This window comes from Chenopodium album, chromosome 17, assembly GCF_948465745.1.
Source record: "Chenopodium album chromosome 17, dcCheAlbu1.1, whole genome shotgun sequence".
NCBI classification, from domain to species: domain Eukaryota; kingdom Viridiplantae; phylum Streptophyta; class Magnoliopsida; order Caryophyllales; family Amaranthaceae; genus Chenopodium; species Chenopodium album.
The window spans coordinates 39,561,584-39,586,266 of record NC_137850.1 but is presented as its reverse complement, the minus strand read 5'-3'; the positions used below and the strand labels follow the sequence as shown (position 1 = coordinate 39,586,266).

Here is a 24,683-nt window from a genome sequence, read left to right as displayed (position 1 = left end):
AAAAAATAAGGCCTTACACTATTCGATCTTTAATTATTTCCATTTTAGGCCGTGTTGTTTTAAGTTACTGGCGGAGCAGAATATAGCAAAATAGAGCGGATTTCAGCAAAGGTTTCACAAACTACTAAGGAGAGTAGAATAGCTCAAAAGAACCAGGCCTTACTACTTTACTAGCACATCGTGTCACTGGCTACACATAAAACTTAAATGACTATTGAACTTAAACCCAAATTTTGTTAGTCATACAACACTCCACGTGTGCTAATTACCCAACTAAACCTAAAAAATCATTTAAGCCATTCGTTCATCTCACTGATTTTCTGACAACTACTACTCCTTATAAAACCCTTTTCTTTTGGGACCCACATTATTATTATGATCTCCAATTTCATGGCAATTTCGTAATTACATCACTGTATCAACTCCATATATTTAACAGCAGATCACAACTCACATTTTTTCCCTCTCTTCTCTCTTTCTCTCTCCAATTTTCTGCAATTTTGTGAAGATCTGCGAGCAGAGAAAGAAGAAGAAAGAGGAGTAGTATTAGGAGAAAATCAAGCCTTTTTCTCTCTCCTCTTTCACCAATTGTACTTAAAAAAAAGGCTTAATTTTTCAATTTCTCCATTGAAGATGATCTCTCTTCACAGAGCCAATTTCTTGGTAATCTATCATAAACCCCTTTCATAAATCTCAATTTTAATCAAAACCCATTTCATGAATCTCAATTTTAATAAAAACCCATTTCATAAATCTCAATTTCAACAAATACCCATTTCTTCAATTTCGGATCCGGGTCATTGAATTAACTTTTTTTTTGGTTATTTTGGCAGAGTAACAAACCAGGGGTACCCGGGCAATCAACCGGGTTGACCCGGTTTCAGAATCGAGGTCCGGCGGTGGTTCGGGTTGCGGTAGGCCCATCAAAAGGTCGATCAGGGGAAAACGGCACCGTTTTGACGGAGGAGGTGAAAGAAGGAGCTTCTTCTGCAATTGATTTGAATGATAAATCGACGGTCAGTGGTGGTGGTGTGGAAGACGTGTACGGTGAGGATTCTGCCACGGAGGACCAGCTTGTTACTCCTTGGTCTCTTTCCGTTGCTAGGTAAGAAAAAGTACCTAAAAAACAAATCGATAATATCTATGCTTTGTTTGATTTCTTCCTTTTATTGTTTAAAAATATTTATGACTACGTATTTGTTTGTAATTATTTAGTCATACACGTTTTTTCTTTTTTTGTTGTTTGTTTCGGTCAAAATTATGGTTTAGTCATTTTATGATGTTTGATATATTGTCCATATATGCTATGGTGTATCTAATTATTGTATATGGAGGAGTATTACTTTTGTAATTTTATAATCGTTTTTTGCATTAATGTTATGATATGGATCTTTTTTTTTTTTTTTTTTAATTATTTTGGTTAGATTCTTAGATTTAGCTCGATTATGGTGGATAAAAAGAGAAAGAACAAGAAAGTGCTACACTTGTGAGGAGTATCATTTCTAAATTAAGGTGTTGAGGATTTGATTCTTGTATTGCGCTACTTTGTTTAAAAAAGTGGAGAGAGCAAGTCTTGTGTATGCTACTGTAGTATTGATGAAAATTTACTCGTTGAAGTTGCCTAAATGAGAGGGAACAAGGAGGGTCTGGAGAGGTGGATAATAGTTAGGACTAAATATTTTTGAAAGACACGAGCGATCTTGCTTGTGCTTCCCTTACACTTGTTTAATGGGACAAGTAATGGTATTTGATTTGTAATAAGAATTGGATTCGTTTTGTGAGTTAAAAGTTCTGCGAGAGTGCAAGTACTATGTAATTTGTTATGGAATGTGGAAATTTGGGAATCTTCAATTGGAAAGGAATCTTCCAGGCAAAAAAGGGGTATTGAGTGATGAATAGCCTTAAGGTTGGCGGGGAGAGATGGCCTAACTTACTAACTGTTCTTTAAAGTCTGTATGATATAACAATCACAGAGACAGTAATGTTGACATCTTAAAAAGACATTTCTACTGTGTTTGAGAACTACTTTTTTGTGGATTATTATTACTACTATTTTGTTTCAAAATTTAATTTGGGAGAATCGAAATTAAATAATAAATTTGATGTAAGACGGAGACCCGAGGGTGCACCGGTGCGAAGAGTGGAAGAGTGGGACCATGGAGGGATTAAACGAGGAAGAGGGAGACCAAAGATGACTTGGTTGGAAGGAGTGAGGAAGGATATGAAGTGCATGGATTTACGTGAGGATGAAGTTTTGGATCGTAAGGGATGGAGGAGAAAGATTTATGTTGATGACTACACGGAATAATCAAATTTGGTTCATGTTAGCCGACCCCACTTTTGGGATTAAGGCTTTGATTGATTGATTGATTGATTGAATGTTAGCTTATTTTATTTAATTATTCATTTACACCTTTTGTGACTCAAAGTTGAAGACGAGGATTAGAAAATGATGTCGGTATAAGGGTTGAATGTGACTTTGTAAATAAAAGGTTAGAACTGGGTTGATATGGGGATTAAAGAGTCATAAGCTATGGCTGCTATGTGACTCTGACTCTTCGTTTCACCTCAAGTACTCGTATTAGACCCTTGACACTTAGGACGTGGGTAGGCCTGTGTCGGACATGGGTTCCTGAGTCTAACTAACATAGGTCATAAGTTTGTTGTCAAAGAATCCAATTTGCCCTTGATAGATTTAATGAACTAATGGGTGTAAAGATACTTAGGGCTTCAAAACTTGTGTTATGCTGCTGCTGTAGGCTACACATTTGTGACTATTGTAAGTATATATTGTACATGCGCATTTGTCATGGGGATCTGGTTTTTGGATTATATATAATAATCCTTATTATTGATCTTCGCTGCAGTGGTTATTCACTGTTGAGGGATCCTCACCACAACAAAGGGCTTGCTTTTACAGAGAAGGAAAGAGATGCTCACTACTTACAGGGTCTTCTTCCCCCAGCCGTTGTTCCTCAACAGGTTCAGGTAATATTTCAAATGCAACTCCAGTGATTATTTCTTTTAGTTTCAAGTAGATAGCTTCACGTATTTTTTGGAAGTAATCAACATTTGTGATGGTTTTTAACAATTTGTAGGTGAAGAAAATGATGAATAATATCCGTCAATATCAAGTGCCATTGCAAAAGTACATGGCAATGATGGATCTTCAGGTATATCTTATGGAATGACTAATAAGGAGTGAACATTTCATTACTCCCATCATTTTTCTTATTACTCGTATTTATATTTAATTATATGAAGACATGAGAGAAGCAATTGATTTTATGATAAAATGATGTTTCATCTAGTGCATATAAGCAGATTGCTTGATAACGATTTAGTATGAATATCCCTCGTGTATGATTTGTTATTTATGCTTCAATAAGATGAGATTCGGTCAATTTCACTCAACAAACCACTGAAATTAATGAACAGGATAATGAAATGGTTGATACAAGTATAATTTAATGATATCTGCATTCTCTGCCTTTTGCAGGAAAGGAACGAAAGGCTTTTCTACAGGCTTCTTATTGAGAATGTTGAAGAGTTACTCCCAGTGGTCTACACCCCAACTGTTGGCGAAGCCTGCCAAAAGTATGGGAGCATCTTCAGGCAACCTCAGGGTCTCTTTATTAGTTTGAAGGAAAAGTATGTCTGTACCTTGAATTATATTTTATCCTTTAAGTTAAGTCCTTTTGCAGCATTTAGTTGACAGTTGAGTGTGATTTGTACAGGGGAAGAGTCCTAGAAGTGCTGAAGAACTGGCCGGAGAGGCACATCCAAGTTATTGTTGTTACCGATGGTGAGCGGATTTTAGGTCTTGGAGATCTTGGTTGCCAAGTAAGTTATCTGTATCTTTGTTTTACTTTTTTAAATTTTGTTTTATATCCATATAGTTTTACTTTATTATGGGTTGTGCGCATTCTCTTCACAGTTGATGAGCTTTACTGTAGTTATGAAGATGACTAATTGTAATGGGCTATATCTTTTCAGGGAATGGGAATACCAGTTGGAAAGCTTGCTCTATATACTGCTCTTGGTGGAATTCGTCCATCATCAGTATGTGCTTGCCTGTTCATGCACGGGCCCCATTTTGTTTATTCTGTTTTCTGTTTCTTGGTGAATAGCAGAAATTTCTGAAATGCAAAAATTTATTAGTGGAAGGGAAGAATATATATTGCTTTTCACTAGCACTGTTCTCTTCAGTTCAATTTTAGTTTAGCTTAGCTCCAATCAGTTCAGTTCAGTTCCTAATTTCCTTCTCTCATAAAATATTCTATTCAATTCAGTTCAGCTCAGTTCAGTAAATCAAAACAGGCCCTTAAATAGCTGTTTAAAATTCTGATTTTACTGATTTTTTTTTTTTTTTTTTTTTTTTTTTTAATGTGGTTTGGGTGGTTCCATGAAGGCCATTTCGCCTTTGTTTTGTAGCTTGGTACTTTTTTGACCTTTATAATTCTTGTTCGTGCACGTGGTTTATGTGCTTGCCTAGTGTCCTTGCCTATAAGCATACAAGTTGCTACTGCCCTTTTGAGTGCTTCTTTATGCCCGTAGTAACTACATATCAACGCGCTATGGTTTCCTGACTTATTGTGTCTTAGAATGTGATGTTTGATGATGTATATAAGGAGCTCAATCAGGTCAAACTTGAATGCAATTTCCTTTTTTTGGGTACATATAAATGTGCAAAGAGAATAGAAAGCTGATATAACAATGCACTTTTTCAGTGCCTGCCCGTCACTATTGATGTGGGAACAAACAACGAGGCATTGTTGAAAGATGAGTTCTACATTGGACTTCGGCAAAAGAGAGCGACTGGACAGGTGTTTGATTGCTACTCTACAATATGGAGACGATTTATTTAGTCTGAGTTCTACAAGATACCAAGTCTATTTATTTGTTGTTGCAGGAGTATGCTGAACTCATGCATGAATTCATGACTGCTGTGAAGCAAATTTATGGAGAGAAGGTTCTTGTTCAGGTGATATTATAAGAACTTAGTAAATATATTTTTGGCTTAAATAATTCTGTATTTGTTATTGCCATATCCGTACATCTTTCCTCCATTAATCCTATGCTTAAATTTGTGCAGTTTGAAGACTTTGCTAACCACAATGCATTCGATCTACTTGCAAAATATGGTAGCACCCACCTTGTCTTCAATGATGACATCCAGGTAATCTCAAGTCAGTAATGTCATTAGCTTATCCTTGAGTCCATTTTAACTCTGTCTCTTATCTGCTGTAGGGTACTGCCTCTGTTGTCCTTTCTGGACTTCTTTCAGCACAAAAATTGGTGGGGAAATCATTAGCCGACCAGACTTACTTATTCCTTGGAGCTGGAGAGGTACATTATAATTGCACATTGTTTAAATTGATGGTATACCTATTGATCTTGAAATTATGTCTAGGGCTAGCTGTAAAATTGGAAGGAGCCATTCCATGGTTTTCAGCACAAAAAGTTTCCAAATTTGGATCTCCCATGATTTTTTTTCTTATCAGCCATTTTCTGGCCATTTTTATTTTCTGCTATTTTTTCTCACCTAAAAGCAAATCAGTGTATAGAAATCGGCTTTATTATTTTGAAATATTTTCTAGCTTTCTTCCTTTAACATTTCTGGTAGTTTGGCAAGAATAATTACATACTCTTGTATTTCCTTTCTTCTTTGCTCAAATGTTTCTTGTTTCATAATCCAGGCTGGCACAGGTATAGCGGAGCTCATAGCTCTTGAAATTTCAAAACAGGTTAGAGCACAATTCATTTGTTGATAGATATAGCTCTTATTGGTTTTTTTCATTGTATTATATTGAATCAATGTACGCTGCTTATTAATGCAGACCAATACACCTGTGGAGGAGGCTCGTAAGAATATCTGGCTTGTGGACTCCAAGGTTAGAAAAAAACATAGAACATACTGTACTTAATCAATTCTGTTGAATTTTTGTCTTCTTCCGTTTATCTAATACTCTAATGCATGGTATATTACAGGGACTGATAGTCAATGGTCGCAAAGAATCACTGCAACATTTTAAGAAGCCCTGGGCTCATGAGCATGAACCTGTGACAGGACTCCTCAATGCTGTTAAGGTAACTTTCTTCCTGTCCTCTCCATTCCTAATTGCCTTTTATGTATGTTCAATAGTATGCATTAAATTCTTTTTCCATTTCCCATCCTTTTATGTAGACCTTGAAGCCCACTGTCTTGATTGGGTCATCGGGAGTTGGAAGGACATTCACCAAGGATGTGGTTGAGGCAATGGCTACATTTAATGAGGTACTGTTTTACATCATTGTTTTGTTATCTCCCTTCAGCCCCTTCTCCCTTTCGTGTCCTTGCTCTTTTTATGGAAAGTAATTGCTTTGGAGAAAACAGCTAAATTTTTCATGTGACTTTCATGCAGAGACCTATCATTCTTGCATTGTCTAATCCAACTTCACAATCAGAGTGCACAGCTGAGGAGGCTTATACATGGAGTAAGGTAAATAATTAACAAATGCAAAGTTTTTCTTCTTTTATGTTGATTCTTCCCCTTCATCTCATTTGAAATGTGCTCTTTTGTTTTTTTGGTAAGTACTTGGAGATTGAAAAATTGTATGTTCTACATTCTATATTGTTTATGCCTCTGGAAATATATAAATAACTTGTACTATTGTTCATTTGTTCTGCAACTTTCAGGGCCGTGCAATTTTTGCAAGTGGAAGTCCATTTGATTCTGTCGAATATGGAGGGAGAACTTTTACATCTGGACAGGTCTTTACTCTAGTGACTAAATAACATTGTAAACCCTCATTTTAAAATATGGCCAAGGTTAATTTTGTTAACTTTTTTCTCCAGGCAAATAATGCTTACATCTTCCCTGGATTTGGTCTTGGCTTGATAATCTCTGGTGCTATCCGTGTTCATGATGACATGCTCTTAGCAGCTTGTAAGTGTTATCATTTTGTATTACTGATTTTCTCAGCTATGTGAAAAGATATTCCCACCGTAATTAGTATGACAACTAGATAGGAGGGGAATAGGATGTCAAGTGATCTAGGATTCTAGGTATGGTGGTGCACTGGTGTGGTTTATATTTTGGATAAATAGTTGGGTTTTAGTTCAAGACATAGGCGAAAACCACTCTTTGTCGAGCCATCTAATGGTGGTTAAATTGGTGCTTTTAGCTAACTTATCTTTAAGGATAAATAATGTTAGGAGAAGTAGATATAGATCAGAGTATAAGTAGGTGCAGATTTGGTACCCACAAAAATTTGGTGCAACCTGTGTTGATGGGAGTGTGGTTTTGGAACCGTATCCCGTAAACCAAATTCGTTCACTCTGGTATACCATGTGAGGCTGCAACCTAGATCAATATTCTTATGAACAACATAATTGGAGGGTTTTTTTTGCTTGTTATCAAATTTTCATTTTGTTTCTGGGTGCACCCGATTTGCTATGGATAGCGCTTTGTTGTAGATGCATTGATGGCGATATGATTTATAGAGTTAGTACCCATTGCCACTTGAGCGGAGAGGAGTGATGGAGCATGTTGTGATTTCTTCCAATATAAAAGAGCAAATTTTATGGGACTATACTTGGGCAACTTTGTTAATACACATCATAATGTTTACCCTATTAAAACATCAGAGTAAGGGGTTGCAGCTGCAAGCTGTAAAGCATAATTGCATTTTTTAGATAGATGAGTGATATGATTCATATGAATATGTATAATTGCAATGATTGAGAATTTAGATGGGAGGGAATCAGTTACATGTTTACAACATGTTCATCGTTGAGGAGTGGACTTCCTAGAATTAGGGAATTTTGGAATATAAGAGATCTAAATTGAAGTTTGGGAGACCAAGGATCATAAGGATTGAGAATTTGAGAGCAATAAAAGAAATCTTTAGGGCCTCATATACATCTGAAATAGTATATATGATTATAATTTTGGACAGAGAGTAGTTACGGAGTATTTTTTAAGCTGAGGTCATTTATTGTTCATGTCCTTGCTTATGATACTTTGTTTGTGATGCAGCGGAAGCTCTTGCAGCCCAGGTAACCGAGGAGCATTTTGCTAAGGGTCTTTTGTACCCTCCATTTAGGGACATCAGAAAAATATCAGCCCATATTGCAGCCAAGGTGGCAACTAAAGCATTTGAGCTGGGTGAGTTTCTCTTTGTGCTGAAAATCTATAATTGTAATGCTTGATTTATGGAGTTGTATAACTTTATATAACCCATCTTTGATAACTTTCAGGTCTCGCAACAAGGCTACCGCAACCAGAGAATTTAGTGAAGTATGCTGAGAGCTGCATGTACAGCCCTGCCTACAGAAGCTATAGGTGATCTTTTCTTGAGCAGTTTATGGAATCCTTTCCCCCTCTTGTTGTTTGTTGAAGTTCATAAATTAGTTTATCGTATGGATTTGTCTGTCACATGTAATGTTTGTATTAGACACTTCAACTTTGAAAAAAAAAGAGGAAAAAAAGAGGAAAAGTATGATAGAGGTGTATGTGTTTACACCTCACTTCTCAAAGACTCTAAAAGTAGATTAGAAGCTAGAATAATTCAGAGAAGTACCGATGATGATGATGATGAAAAGAGCTACAATATATGAAGTCGAACTCTTAACTAGGATATTTGTATGCAGAAAAAGAGGGTGGTTGGGGGGGGGGGGGGGGGGGGGGGGAGGGGGGGAAGGGTGGCGAGTGGGATGCTATCAGAGTAGTACATTCTTTTGTGTAATCAGTTAACTAGTGTTATTCCATGAATTCTTAAGATTAATGTATAACTTTATGGAGTTTAAGTGTGTAGAACCGTACTAGTATCACATTTCTTGATTGATAATGTCGCTGAAACTGGTTCATAAATAGTCTGAATAAACCTCCTAGTTTTTGGTGGGGATAAAAAGGTCGAGGGTAGATATCTCCCTGGTTATTGCCCTTTTCCCTAGCTTCGCTTCATGAGTTCTAATCTATTTTAGCACCTTTGGGTTCAGAATCACCTTTAACAATTTACGAGTACCTACATTTTGCAATCAACACCATCTCGAATCCTTATTAAAGCCACAACTAGGGGCACAATCAAATCTTTTGAAACCCGAGTATCCGAATTACACTTAATATCACTCTGCTAATCAACAAAAACTAGATTATCTCTAGTTTGGAACATAAATACTCAAAATATTTACCAAAATCAGAGATCTAACATTGCATGAAACATTCCCTTACAAACCTAAGTACATTTAGCATTCTGTATTTCTGTTGTATCACAAAATATAATACTAAATTATACGAAGTACTTGTGTATACGATAAAGTCGAGTTGAATCACGCATGATCTTGCGGATTTACGTTACATTCTGTAACTCTAGTTTAAAACCCATTTTATTTCTTTGAAATTATTTTATTAGTTTGTTTTCCTCTTTAATGATTAAAAACAAGTTCATACAGTGAACTAGCTCTCATCTTCGTGTTCAGAAGGCTTCTTATCATCGTTGCGCCCCAATTATCCATTTAATTTATTTTAATTAAGAACATTTTACCTTAATCATCTTACATGGATGGTTCTCCGAAAGTTAGTTTTGTTTAAGCAATTTCTAAGGAAATCGTACTTTTCCTCTTGCCAAATCTACACGCGACTGTATTTATAATAATTATTGAATATATCAGCAACTTCTAATAGTACCTATATAGGCTATAATAGTGACATTAGGATTAAAGTAATGAGATAAAGTTCTTGATTCAAATCCTATCTATAACACTATATTAGGAACATGTTGCCTAGAATAACAATAATGGAATTCTTTTGTGCTCATCCCTTGATCTTGAATGTAAGCCACGTGACTTTATCTATAATAATAGATTAATAATGTAAAACATTCATTTTCAGAATTAATACCAGGAACACTATAAAGTATTCCTCATCTCCCCCGGAATTTATTGACATATTGTCTAAAGTCTTCATAATTAAGGAAGGCATGATTTTACATAATGCTTTTTTTTTTTTTTTTTTAGTGGGTAGAAAATTATATTTGTTTTCATCACCACTTAAATTGATGGTACTCCGAGTTGTAACTTTCTTGTTTTCATGCTTCTCAAACATAAATTTAATCATTAAATATCTTGATATATCAACAAGGGAGATGCATCAAAAAAAAAAAAAAAGCTTATTCTGTTCAACTAAAATTATTTGTAATAAAATTAATTTATTTTTGTCGAACTTAAATTGTAATTAGTGACCCCCACAGTAGTAGTATATACTTGTAACAATTTAAGTTAGATATATCAACAAGTGACAACTATTTCAATATATCCTACATAGTCTATTCGTATACGACAATAATGCATGAACACGTGATTGACTAATGAGTAATTGTCCATATTTGGTCAAGATGATAAAAAAAAATAATAAATAAATAAAATTGAAAAGTAGCCTATTTGTTCTTGTTTGTTGATCATTGCTACATAATTTTTATACTATCCTAAGAGTAATGACAAATGAGTTATAGTATAAATTAATGTGAATGGATGCAAACAAGAAGCAATGAGATTAAAATGACCAAAAATGCGAATCACATGGTTTTTTAGACTTCAATTTAGCTGCCCTCTCCAAAATATAACCGCGTTTGGATTTCACAATTTCTTACTCACAACTTCACAAGTCACATGCATGAGCATGACCATCTGAAATTCAAGGAAATTTGGTTTGATTTTGAAAAGAAAAGGAACGAAGTGTAAAAGAAGTTTATTTTTCCTTAGGAAAACTTAGCTACTCATTATTCTTTATTAGGACCTTTTGATTTTTTAAATAGACCAACATAAAATAGGAGAGATTCATTGTAATTTAAAGTACACATAAGATAAAGTGAACAGGGATGTTAGATAATAAATTTCACTTTTTCAAGTTACTCCTTATTCCCTTATTTTTTTTATTTTTTATTATTCTTTTTTTTTTTTTAATAAAATAACCACCATTTTAGATTTGTTTTAAAAAAATATAAATAAACTATCATCCTATTTAATTACTCATTAAAAAAAATACTCTACGATTTCATAAACTACTCATATTTTTTTTACTGACAAGTTTTATTTTATACATTTTTTTTATCAACAATTTTTATACTTACACCCATTAATATTAATAGAGCCTATTAGATTTCTTATATTGCGAGCACACACATGTTGCTTGTGTTTCTTAGCTTATAGATATAAGATGTGCATTGACAAAATAGTGAAGTATAATGTGAACTTATTTTTAGCTGATACAATATGTTTTATTAAAATGTGATGAATAAAACTCTAACTCTCTAAGAGTATGATTCTTTCTAATTAGGTTAGGACTTAGGAGTACGTAAAAATAGAATTTAACGACATAATTAACACAAAGACAAACCCCAATTTTGAAGGCGGCTAGATAATTTGACTAAAATGCACCAAAAAAAAAAATCTCGTCATATTCTAGTCTCTTTCAAACAAAAGAAAGAAAAGAACTAGAAAAACTCCTTATAATTATTAAGTACTTTAATGTGGTCAGCTTTGCCGTAATTAGCCAATTATAGGCCGTCCAAATAGAGATATCAAATAATAGTCCCAAGTGTGTTGGAGTCCAACTACCTGAAAAAACAAATTTGGTTTTGCTTCATGTTAAATTTTTCTTAGTTTTGTTGTACGTATAAATACATAAAATTCCTTATCTATACAAATTATTGGCATTTATTGTGGTGCAACAAGCTTGTGGATATGACCACTTCCTAGCAATTTTAGCCTTATCGTTTTGATGTTTGTAGCGATTGAGGTCATTTTAAGGAGATTGTGACGATTGTTGCCAATCTATTGCAATGTCACGGCCAAGAGCAATGGGAGGGTTACAAAGGTGCATGTAGACCATGATCTAACACCTTACGACAGCGCAAAATTTGTTTTAAAGCATTAGTATGTGCCATCTTAGCCTCTTAGGTCATGCATAAATAGACAAGTGTTATATAAGTTATATCTGTTTCTTTCTAATTTACTCATTTTGGGCTTGTTTGGTTGCAAGTGATTTCCGGTGGGAATCATAATTCCTAGGAAATGCAACAGTGACTTGCTATTTGGTTAGCTTTAAATGTAAAAAATGGGATATCCTGCGAAATAGAAATTCCCATAACATGGAGGAATTGAGTCACCTGTTATTTCGAATGTTATACTACAAGGGGGGGTGAATTGTAGTAAGTTCCTAGTGCCAATTTTTGCGGAATAAACAGTTAAAGTTGGGAACTTAAAGAGTGCAAAGCGGATTTTACGAGAAAACCTTCCAGGGCCCAACTGGAAGTAAAACCTCGACCCTCCAAGGGATTTTCAACACAAACATTACACTATAATAGGGCAATTCCTAGTTACAACCTATTAGCACAGACCTTTCACACAAGTTCCTCCACGGACACTTGCTACCTGATAGAACCCTATCCTACCCAACCTAAGTCCCACTTAGGTTCACTTAGCACTCCCGGAGTGCCTACACTCGACTTCACAGTATAAGCTCACTCACTGTGCACTCATAGCTACCACAAGAATTTTAGAGACTTTCAAACTCCTACACGAATTTTAGAGAATTCAAACTCATCACACCCCAATACCCAAAATACTCAAACCCTTTTTCCCATTATAAGATTTCATTGAATAACTCTAAATACATATATATTAATAAAGAGATTAAATTAATATGTTGGACACTCGAGATCTGTCTAGAACTCACTGGACGTACTGAAACCAAAACCTGATTAGAACTTTGACCAGGAGGACTGACTTAGCTTCGTGGTGAAGGATAAAACCATTAAGCACGAGCACTATACTACGTCAGCCTCAATTTTGAATGAATACATATGAGCATATTTATAGTACACTCGAATTATTCATTTCATCTTGAAAAAGATAGATTTTATCAAAAGATAGGTTTTATCAAAAGATAAGTTTAAAAGATAATTTCTAAAAAGAAGTTTTCCGAAAATATGTCTTTTTGTTAAGAATAAAGTTTGTCAATAATTATAAAGATATAATTAACATAAAATCAGATTTTATTCAAAACTTATCTTTTTGTTTACAAATACTTTCTAAACAAACTTATCTTTTTCCAAAAGGGATTTATTAGAAAATAAATATCTTAATTTAGTAAAACAAATCCCTAAAAGATATGGACGTATTAGGTAAATATATATCATTAAAACCGACTTTTAAAGACGTGCACACTTAAGTTCCTATTAGGTTTGGAACTCTGATAGTCTCTGAGTTCCTGACAAGTCAATGACTCTAATTTCATTGACTGTCCGGAGTTCACCTTGGTTTTATATAAACTTGTTCTAGACTGACTTTTATGTCCAACATACTTACATGAATCCTAGAGCAATATACTTCTATTTCTTCGTCTTCATGTTGCTTCTCTGAAACTCTTGTTCTGGATTCTTGTAGTCTTGATGTATTCTGGATCTCAGGGCAATGTTCCACTTCTAGAACCGCAGGACAAGTTCCAGCATTACACTAGAACTTGTTGTCACTCTTCTAGCATTACACTAGAATTCGCAGACCAAGTCATTACAACCTGGTGTCTCCAGCATTACACCGAAGCTTGCTCCTATTAGGAGGCTCTTGATGTGTTCCTGTCAGGGAACACTTTGTAGTTCCATCCAGTCTTGTTCGTAGAACTTCTTTCTGGAACTCTTCTTCTGTTTTACTTGTCATCCTTAGTCTTCTAAGGTTCCTCTGTTTCAGTCCTCACTTCAACTCCTAGAGTTTACTTATCCTGCAAACATCAAAACACTAGAAGACTCTTATTAGATAGAAGTTTGCTTAATTATTAACATCATCATCAAAACCTCATCAGGGTCAACATCATTGACTCCATCCCCCCCCCCCCCCCCCCCCGATGAATCAAAATTCCGATACTTATTTGCTCCTAATATCCACCTTAATCATCATCATTTTACCTTAATGTTGATGAATAGACCTCTCAAGTATCACCACATGTAAGTGTCCCACATTGGTTGAAGAAGAGAGAGTTAAACACTTTATAAGGCTAAGGAGCTACTCCTCCTATTGTTATATGGTTTTGGGATGGAACCTCTTTCAAACTTGTAAAGTGAACTCACTCTCTTGGTTTGCAGGTGCGGACCAGACCCGTATTAGAGATAGGCCCACGATATGGGACCTTAAATGGCTAAAGTTCACTAGGCCAAGAGTAGGTCCATGTGAGAGGGAGTGAAGAAGCATTCTAACCCGAAAAATCACATGAGACAAAGTTAAAAAAGGCCCTTATATGTGAGAGGTAGTGTTGAAGAATAGACCTCTCAAGTATCACCACATCTAAGTGTCCCACATTGGTTGAAAAAAAGAGAGAGTTAAATACTTTATAAGGCTAAGGGGCTACTCCTCCTATTACCATATATTTTGAGATGGAACCTCATTTGGACTTGTGAAGTGGACTCTCTCTCTTTATTTGCGGGTGCGGCCCAGACCCGTATTTAGAACCTAATCATCACCATCACCTTCATTATCAACCATCACCATCATCATTGCCATCTACCTTCATCACCACCATCACCATAATGTCTCCATCTTCATCACCTCATCATCATCAATAGCACCCCTCGTTTTCTCCAATACTTCAATAATGAAGTTTACTTCAAATATCATCATAAAAATTAAAACTAAAAAAAAAAAAACCCTAAATTTCCATGGGAATTTATTTCCCATGATGTCAACCAAACAGATATTTCACACTTCCTACGAATTTAGCAAGTGAATTTATTTCCCATGAATCAAAACTTCCTACGGTAATTTAATTCCCACGGTAATCAAACGAGTCCTTTGATTTTTTATTTTGAATGTTTTTTTTAGATGAATTTAGGTTATTGACATTTTTAAAGGTTGGTAGTCTAAAACTATATCTATACTTCTATACTTTTATATATTAAAAAGCGTTTTCAAAATCGTTTATGTGTCACGTCATTCGAGAAAGTACTAATGTAGGTTTGATATGCATTTGCAAATGCATAACAAATACTAAAGTATTATGGGACAGAGGGAGTATCTTCTAACTGATACATTGATTTCTTGTACAAGTATGAAATATTATAATTTTATCGAATATTAAATTCTAATGTAAATTTTTAATCCTAAAAAAACTATCTAAATTTCATGGATCCCCGAAATCGAGAGGGAAGGTCTAACCAATTGAACTGTCCTACCCAAATTTATTTATTAGTGATATGATATGTTAGTGGTAACCCCAAATTTATTTATGTTCTAACTAATACCTTAATTTCACGTCATAAAAATTTGATACATTGATTCATTAATTTTTTTTTCCACTTACCTTTTTTTTTGTTCATAAGGAGATAATGAAATTGCTACCATAATATTCAATAATAATAATAATAATAAAAAGAGTTATATAAGTTCAGCTAAAATAAGTTAAGTTCATTAAAAAAATAAAATAATTTAATTTTTACAAAAAAAAAAAAAAGTAAAAAACAAATACAATATCTAATTGAGAAGGTTTTGCGTAAAACGGACTCACGTGAGACCGGGCTCAGCAACAAAAAGGCGCATGTCAGAGAAACCTGATCAAAGCCCGAGCACCAACATTGTATAAAATCGATAATATTGTCTTATTCCTGATAAAAATTATCTTATTCCTGACTAAAATTGTCTAAATTGTCGATAAAAATTATCTTATTCCCGACTTAAATTATCTTATTCCTGACTAAAATTTTCTAATTCCTGACAAATATTAAACCTATTAATATTAATCTAATACCTGACAATAAACATTTAATACCAAACAATAGCAATCAAATACCAAACAATAAACATCTAATACCTGACATTATTTTCTCCTTCACCATTGACCCTCTTCTTCTTCCATGACTACAATATTTTCTCTCTCCTCAACCCTCGATTTCACATCATCTCTAACAAACTCCTACATTTCATCATCAATTAACAATTCCACAATCAAATTTCCCAAAATCAAATTAATCAAATTCACCCAAAACCACCGCAACAAAGCCGCCTCACCAAAATCCTCCTTATCTCGACCATTATCAATAGAATTCACCCTCCCCAAACTCAACAGAGTAGCAACGCGGATCTGGTCATTCTCCAGATCATCTCGAAACTCCGAATTTGAAGCACTGATCGCCAAAGCAAGTTGCATCTGATCATTCTTTATCGCCGGCAAGTTGAGAGGTGCGGGAGAGGAGGCAGAGAGTGGTGGAGGATCTGGCCGCCATTAATGGGCGGGAGGAGAGAGAAAGGGGAAGAAGGAGAATGAAGATGGTGGACTTACGTGAATCCGTCTCATCCAAAACTTTACCTATCTGATTAGTAAAAATAAGTTTCAATCAGTAAAAACTAGGTTAGAACTTGTGCGATGCACGGTTTATATAAAATCTATTTTTAAAATTTGTATATTTTTTTTTAAAAAAATGGATAAATATATATAAGAATTATGCACCTTGTACAAAAATATTTGTAATTTTATAATTTTAGATTTTCATCAAAATTATGATATAATACCTGTTCAACGTTGCCTTATACGTATTTCAATGTAAGAGTCCATTTATTAGTGTGCTATTTACAACCGTTTTATTTTTTAAAGATAAATTGATAGGTTGTAATTGTAATGTAGAAGCTTTTAATATTTAAATTTTAAAATTGTTAAATATGAGAGCTCCAAAAAAACAGATGACATCATCCTTGCATTTAGGCGGGAAAAAATTTATTATGTGAGTGACATGTGCATAATTATGACGTCATCACTTTTTTTTTTTTTTGGAATAGTTAAATAGATAATTAAAATATAGTAAAGATAAGTTTTAAGTAGTTAAACTTATTGAATTTCTCTAAAATTAATATTTCGTACTACCTCTGTTTTTTTATACTTGCAATACACCTTTTATCACGCTTATCAATGAGGTGATAAAATTAGGTAAACGAATAAATTAAGCTATGAAATTTAAACCGTAGCAACTTATCCCTTTCTTCTTATAGGTGTTAAAATTTTGTAAATTAATTTACCTAGTCTAATATCTTCCTTAACATGCGTGCCAAAAGAGTGTGTTGTAATTAAATAAAAATGGAGGAAGTATATGTTTAGTAAAAATAACTATTTTCAATAAAAATCATTTAAGTTTAACATAAATACTTTCATTTCATTACTCGTATATATAAAGTGAAGAGAACAAGACCTTTGTATTTATTTATTGAAATTTAGAGTATATTAGTCACTTAACTCCTAACAAGAGTAGGATAGTACAGTTGTCTACTCCTTGTCAAGATTATGCTTAGCTTGGTAAATTTATCCATATAATTACTCTGATGAGTGTACAAAAGCTGTACAATTGTATCTAATAATTAAACTTACCTCCAATCTTTGATTTCTTTCCCTCTAATACAAATTATTTATGATCTCTTACCTTATATATAGGATATACTTATTTATTTTTACGCGTTATATTAAATAAATAAAAAACAATAAAAGTTGTAACATTTCCTTTTAAAAAGTCTCCAGCTCTCCGCATTATCCTTACGTTTTTAAAAACTAACTCTGCATTATCTTTGCATTTAACTCACTTACAGCTAATATATTAGAATTATTACACATTTTTCATACTAATCAAAACTAGATCTAAATTTTTTTTTATTTTATTTTTTTTGAAAGAACTAAATTTAAAATATCAATTCAAATTTCTCGTTGATATTAATAATACTCCATCTGTTTCACAATTATATTCCTATAAATAAATATAAATACTCCATAGTCCGTACATGATCGTATGAACACAAAAGAAAAAGGAAAAAGAAAGCAGGCAGGACGTTGGATTCACTCCACACATGACACACACCGCGTTAATTCATTCTCCTCCTTGATCTCTTCTCCTCTCATTTATAATCCTTTTATAACTCCCTTTTTTGGAAACTATTAATCCCTCTTTTTTCTTTCTTTCTTCCTCCTATAAATATATGACAATACCACACAAAAACTTCAATCACCCCCCACAATAAAAAATTAAAAATAAAAAAACACTCACTATCTTTTTACTCTTCTTCTACAATTCATAAAATCAAAATCAAAATTTTCATAATTTCATCTAATCAAAAACCCAATTCAAATTGTATCCAATCCAATCCAATCTCCCCAAATTCACTATTATATATTCATAAATCATATATCAATCTCACCATTTTATTTCATATCATCAACCCAAATTCCAAAAAAAAAAAAAACAATTTTTTTATTTTTTTTATTTTACATGCAAATCCATTTTTTCTAAAAAAGTTGACACACCCATTTTACTCCGCCATGACAAGGCGGTGTTCTCATTGTTCAAACAACGGTCACAACTCTCGAACATGCCCAACTCGCGGCGGCGCCACAGCTAACTCAACCGCCGGCGCCGGTATCTCGTCCGGTTGCGGCGGCGCTAGCGGCGGCGGAGGTGGTGGTGGGGTGAGGTTGTTTGGGGTGAGATTGACAGATGGGTCATTCATGAAGAAGAGTGCAAGTATGGGAAATCTGTCTTTGTATCACTCAAATTCATCAGCTGCTGCTTCACCAAATAATAATAATGCTAATTCTGCTTCTGATGATCATGGGTATCTTTCTGATGATCCTAATCATGCTTCTTGTTCATCTAATCGTCGTTCTGAGAGGAAAAAAGGTGGGCCCTTTTTTTAGATTTTTAAAATTTTGATTATTTGGATCATTTATATATTTTTTAGCCTTTTTGGGTATTTTTTCCTTTTTTTTTAATGTTATTTTCGGTTGCGTAATGAGTAAATATTTGTGGATTTTTATGGGTGTTTTTTATGTGTTTATTTTAAGCATTTAAGTATGATTTTGAGAATTGAGGATAAAGCCAATATATGTGATGTGGGATTTGAGCAAGTGGATATAAGTTGGTATAATTATTGATTTTTTTTATTTTTATTTTTAGTTTTCAATTTTATGATGAAGTTGGTGGATTGGTGATAAATGATGATGGATACAGTTGGTTCTGGTTTTGTACCTGGTATGTTAATAACTTGATAATTCCAATTATACTAATGTAATAAACAAATTGAAAGGATATTGCTATAGTAGCAAATAACCCTGTTAGTGTTGGGGCGTTGTGAGCCTTGTGACTCTTGTGAGTGAATAGAGTACGAGCCCGGAATTATACGATATTACATAATCTCCTTGTCCAGGACCATATGATAGTAGTTGAGGGGCGTGATCGTGTGAGCGGGTTGTGAGTGAAGGATGTACTAGTCTGGGACCATACAATAGTACGTAATCCAGGACCATAGTATAGTAGTTGGGAGGTGGGGGTGAAGCCTGAAGGGGATAGAAGTAAAATGTTACCACCCGTGTATAGAAACCAAATTTTGGGATTGTGGTGTTGGAAAGAAATGATGGATGGTATATTGGCGGAATGGCTATCAGGCCATTTTGGGATTTTGAGGGGTGTATAGATGTTCCACGTATTGGTTTGTTATTGGAATTTTTTGATAGGACGATGTTGGTTGTTGTGCTGTTGAATAGCATGTTTGATTTTCAAGGGGATTAGACATTCATGCTTTTTTGATAATCTTAAACATTTGTGGTCCTGGTATTAGAATTTATGGATAGCCCCTTATCCTAGTAGGAGATTAGTTTAGTAGTATGTGTGTTCAAGGTATACTGCTGCATGCGACAGTACACACTGAGATGATTCGCTGTATCGAGTCATGTTGTGGGGATCCATGTCTCTAGTATTGTTCCATTGATTACTCAGATTCTTGGGAGGAGTTTTGCAGGTTCTTGGACTAATCGAAGCTTTTTGATCGTAATTGATTGTGTGTGAATGTCTCTTATATGTGGTAATTGTTAATGATACTGGTCATAAGGACGTGCTAATGCAATGTAGAAGGACAGTGTGTTTTGAGTCACGTAAAAGTTATAGATTGTCTGAATGCAGTAGTTACAACTCTTACAAGGTGTGCTGATCTTGGGGCTCTGTATATTTGATCAATGTGATGGTGGGTGTGTTTAATTTCATTAATTTGTATCAGTGTATGTTTCAAGAAGTTGCTGACTGCTGGGTTGTTGCAATGAGCATGGATAATGGTGGCATTACCAACTGCGTGATAGTAACTTTACATTTCCTTTTTTTTTTTTTTTATTCTGCAACCACTACACATGAATGGCCTATGACGAAGACTGAGATGTTTACTGGGTGTCAACTTAGGATTCCTGAACTTTTCCATGTGAATGGCCTTGGAGTTGCAGGTGGATTAGAAGGGAGCAGTAGGATTGGTGTGTCCTGACTTGGTGTAATTAGTGAAAATGCAAGAAACACTATTGATGAGCAAGATTAGACGTATTTTAGGGTGAGGGAGTAGCTGCTCTATCTCACCTTGTCCTATTTTCACTGTGGAGGGGAGAGGGAGGTTGGTTTGGGTGGGGATAGATATGAGGGAAGGGTTTTAGGGGCTGGTTGCCTTTGGGTTTGGGCCCATTAGCTGAGATAGGTAGGACAGGCAGTGGCTGGCGTACCATGTGAAAAAGCGGGGCCTGATTTGTCTCATGTTGTTCCAACATCATGAATCAATAATGTTTTGAGAATACTTGTGAGGTAATTGGTAGTTTGGTAAGGTTGACTAGCACTACCCTTTTTTCTCCACAGCTTTAAATGGCCTCACATGCTTTCGTGGACTGGAATTGTTTTCGGAAACCTTGTTGATGTTGTTTTGTTGCTTTTAGGTCTTGATGGTTTTGCTTTTGTCTTCTGAACTCTACCGAATTCCTATGCCCTTTTACTATGGACTTGAGGGATGTGTCCATGTCAGGATGTCAACTATATTGAGTCTACCTAATCTTTGGAAGATTTTTTAATCAGCTGACAAAGCTTTGATCGCCTTTGTTTGTTCCCCCTCCCTCCCCCGGTGATCTTTGCTTTAGTTACCTTGTATGCGGAGACAAACCATAGATATATGTAAGCTTTTCTGCAAAGATTTTGGTTTTCCTGATTTTGAGAATTTCAGTTTTCCTAGATGCTAAATTTGTTTGCCTATAGTCTTATTGAACTAATGGTTTATCCCTGCCCACATCCTAACTCCATCTATATAGACTTTCATTTCTTGTGAGGAACTGAAATCTGCAGATGTGAACAAATTTCATCATTCCTGTAGATATGAATGAGTTTCATCTCATAATATAGTTTGGCCTGACATCTAGCTTGCTATTTTCTTCTTTTCTTTGTATGATACTGAAACTGCAAATGTGAATAATTTTTGTCTTATCATATAATTTGGCCTGATATAAAGATTGCTATTATAACACTGTTGTAATACTGTTTTCAGGTAAACCATGGACAGAGGAGGAGCATCGTTTATTCTTAATTGGTCTGCAGAAGTTGGGTAAAGGAGATTGGAGAGGGATTGCACGCAGCTATGTGGTGTCGAGGACTCCTACCCAGGTGGCAAGTCATGCTCAGAAATACTATATTCGACAGAAGAATGCCAGTCATAGAAAGAGGAGATCTAGCCTTTTTGACATGGTTAGTTTTTTGGAAAAATTGTCAAAGATAATACAAACTTTGAGCAATCCGTCAAAAACAAGTCACACTTTTAAGTATTTTTGAATAATACAAACTTTGAGGGGCATCTGCTTTAAACAAGTTAAAATCGATTAGTTACCTCATGATCAGGTAATACGGGACACGTGACATTGTATTATTTTTTTAAAACTATTAAACAACTTTATAAGATAAATAAAAAAATTAACCGGCTAAATAAGTAGTAGGTAAAATAACTTGTTTAAAGCGGATATCCCTCAAAGTTTGTATTATTTAGTATTAATTATAAGATTGACTTGTTTATAGCAGACCGTTCAAAGTTTGTATTATTTTTGACAATTTTTCCTTGTTTTGTTAACCCTGATTTAATGCTGCACTAATGGTAATGACATGTATATGACGCCATTTTTTATTTACCTTTCCTTTTTTTTTTTTTCTTCCCATACTGTGAAGAGAGAGTTAAGCTTCATGGATAACATAAATTTTACATGAACAAGCGGCTATGTATAGTCTGGTATCTCAGTATTAAGTCATGACATTTTTTGCAGCACAGAACAGATGACAAGGATGTAGAACCTGATTTTTTTTTCTTTTTTAAAGAAAAAAATTACGGACTAATATGTTTAAGATGTCTCTTACATACAAGGAAGTTGCTAAATTTGTAAAAGATAAAATGGTCTCATTGGGATTTGCTTGTCATATCTGGTTATCCATTCACCATTTATTAAATGATAAACATGGGGACATCCGGACATGTAGGATGTGGAGAGATATTTAGGATAGTCAACAGTCAGTCTCTTCTTTGAATGTATATTGTTCATATATGTGTCATTGCCAAATATATGTTCTGAGCCTGCTTACCTTTGACTCTTTAAGAACGGCCATACTCTTTTTTGTTTGTTCTCGTTTCAAAATGTATTTAGTGGTGATTCCAAGGTCCACTTTCTATATTTCCCGGCTTTTTCCATCATTGCCCTTTGTATCTCCTTATAAATCCATCAATACTATCCTGTGGACACAACTCTATATTGTATCTGTGTTCTGTTGGTCTTTGAGTGTTGGACACAGAACATGCAGCCTTCTAGAAGTGTCTTTACTACCTAGAAACCCACATGTATGAATTAATTATGCTTAGGTTTTCAAACAACAGTGGGGAATGGGGCCCTATGCTTCGCTTTCAGCTAGTTCACTAGTTGACAATTTGCTGGCTGACACCATAGATCCACCATAGTATCTGTCTAATTACATACTAAGATTGCACTTATGAGGCAGTAATAGCCTATTGGTCAGATTTATAACATGCTGTGTGGTATCTTGAAGGTATTCCCATGTCTGAAAGAGAACAAATCCCCTACTTGCTAAATCGCTCGCGGTTTTGCCTCTCTATCTAATGACTTATTGCACTAAGGGCTGAGGCCTGTTATACACTAGTCTTTATGTTTAGAAGTCTTTAGAATTTATTTTTCAATACTCAATAGTGCCTTGTGTTTAAGGCATATTAGTTTTTTTGAGTTGGATTTGTTTGGGTAGGGTTCATGAGTAAGAACACCCAGTAGTAGAGTTTGCCAATGATAGTACTATATGTGCATAGTTTTGAAATGTTCTTCCACTAACCTTGTTTTAGGCCTTGATTTCCTGGCCACTTATTATTCTAGAAATAATTAGTTTTTTCCAAATTGCATCTGGATGTACATGCTCATACTCGGAAAATTGTTTTTACAAGAACTTATTGAACAATTTTGGTCAATTCATCCATATTGTTATGTTTCTTATGTTTCAGGTAACTGAAGAGCCTGAGACTGTGCCTGAAGAACAATTACTCCCCCCTCCGCCTGAACCAAGAGAAACTGATAACGCAACCTCACTGCCATCATTAGATCTCTCTCTTAGTACAGAGCCTGAGCCCATGGAAGCCACTTCCACAGAAGAAGTTAAAGCAAATAATGAAACTCAGTCACTCCCGAACAACTTGACACCTTCTGTTCCTGCTTTCTATGTACCCATTCCATATCCACCCTTCTGGACACAACCCGCAATCCACCCCGAAGAGGATAAAAATGGTGAAAACTCACAGCAGCATCAGGTCCTAAAGCCCACCCCAGTTCTTCGGAAAGAACCTGTGAATGTTGATGAACTTGTGGGACTGTCTCAACTCAATCTCAGTGAGACTGAAAAGTCCCATGTAGTTCCTCCCCAGCTCTCTCTTAATCTTCTAAGTGCTCCATCTCGACAATCAGCATTTCATGCAAGTGTTCCTGTTAGCAGCTTAGACCTCACTGAAGGAAAGAACAGCGTGATTCAAGCAGTCTAACGGATTTGAAGAGGAGAATCTTTTATCCATCTGTTGGATGTCTTCTGTTCTGTATGATGTAAACTATCTTTATTGTAGCTGGTAATAGGGTGCTGATAGCAGTTCTTAGCTTTCTGTCTTTGGCTTATGAACCTTTTAGATTAAATTTTATTAGTTGATTTACATTCTTTCTCCCTGTAAGGAAACTAGAATATTTCAATAATTGAGAAAAAAAAAAAGAGAAGGGAAACAAAATGGCTATCTTGTACATCATCTTTGAAGAATCGAGTTTCTCTTGTCGGTTATTTGATATGGCCTCCTTTCTTCCATTGCTGTAATGAATTTTAAGTTATAACCAAATAGTTAGATGTTATCAGGACTAATCACACCATAAAATTGCTGCAGATTGTATCATGCATGTCTTCTCATTTTATTTGTTGAAGTCAACTAACAGTTTTGTGGTAAAGAAGGCATGTTAGTAAAGGATGGATATCATGATGTGCCCTTGAGCAAATGGGCAAATACAAGTTTATCTGCCAAATAAACGAATTTTTGTTTATCTGGTGGCATTTTTGTAAATATATTGAAAAAACGTGGTCATTAATTTAGTACTTTTGGCGAGGTGTCCAAATACTGTTTGGCTGTTTGCAACTTGCTTTTTGGAAATTACAAATGTAATCCTCAACTAGTATATAAAAAGATGCATATACCCCTCTACTGATACTTAAAAAGATAATTATATTCCCAGATAAACAAAATCTGGGGAATTAATTGGGCACAGCTCTGAGCAAATATGATTGCTAAAACTGAAAAAAGGTGTCAAGGAATACATGCA

At 34.8% G+C, this 24,683-nt stretch overlaps 2 protein-coding genes across 2 annotated transcripts; both read left to right on the top strand.

The window, feature by feature from the left end:
• Positions 1-428: 428 nt before the first annotated feature.
• Positions 429-8,521, top strand: LOC145589668 (NADP-dependent malic enzyme-like). Its single transcript, XM_081646332.1, has 20 exons — positions 429-663; positions 834-1,105; positions 2,868-2,988; positions 3,099-3,173; positions 3,500-3,651; positions 3,738-3,843; positions 3,997-4,062; positions 4,731-4,826; positions 4,913-4,984; positions 5,096-5,179; positions 5,251-5,349; positions 5,700-5,747; positions 5,841-5,894; positions 5,992-6,090; positions 6,188-6,277; positions 6,405-6,482; positions 6,680-6,754; positions 6,839-6,929; positions 8,022-8,150; positions 8,243-8,521. Exons 1-20 carry the CDS (start codon positions 634-636, stop codon positions 8,329-8,331), a joined length of 1,926 nt encoding a protein of 641 aa, XP_081502458.1. The 5' UTR covers positions 429-633; the 3' UTR covers positions 8,332-8,521.
• A 9,354-nt stretch (positions 8,522-17,875) lies between these two features.
• LOC145589669 (transcription factor MYBS3-like) lies at positions 17,876-24,092 on the top strand. Its single transcript, XM_081646333.1, has 3 exons — positions 17,876-18,681; positions 21,344-21,540; positions 23,339-24,092. The coding sequence occupies exons 1-3, from the start codon at positions 18,324-18,326 to the stop codon at positions 23,867-23,869; spliced, it is 1,086 nt and encodes a 361-aa protein (XP_081502459.1). The 5' UTR covers positions 17,876-18,323; the 3' UTR covers positions 23,870-24,092.
• The last annotated feature ends 591 nt before the right edge of the window (positions 24,093-24,683 follow it).

Bases quoted from the DNA above. Each gene is read 5' to 3' on its own strand.
- LOC145589669 (XM_081646333.1), top strand. From the start codon at position 18,324: ATGACAAGGCGGTGTTCTCATTGTTCAAACAACGGTCACAACTCTCGA. The intron at 18,682-21,343 runs GTGGGCCCTTTT...TACTGTTTTCAG, and splicing joins TCGTTCTGAGAGGAAAAAAG to GTAAACCATGGACAGAGGAG. The intron at 21,541-23,338 runs GTTAGTTTTTTG...CTTATGTTTCAG, and splicing joins GATCTAGCCTTTTTGACATG to GTAACTGAAGAGCCTGAGAC.
- LOC145589668 (XM_081646332.1), top strand. From the start codon at position 634: ATGATCTCTCTTCACAGAGCCAATTTCTTG. The intron at 5,748-5,840 runs GTTAGAGCACAA...TTATTAATGCAG, and splicing joins CTCTTGAAATTTCAAAACAG to ACCAATACACCTGTGGAGGA. The intron at 8,151-8,242 runs GTGAGTTTCTCT...GATAACTTTCAG, and splicing joins AACTAAAGCATTTGAGCTGG to GTCTCGCAACAAGGCTACCG.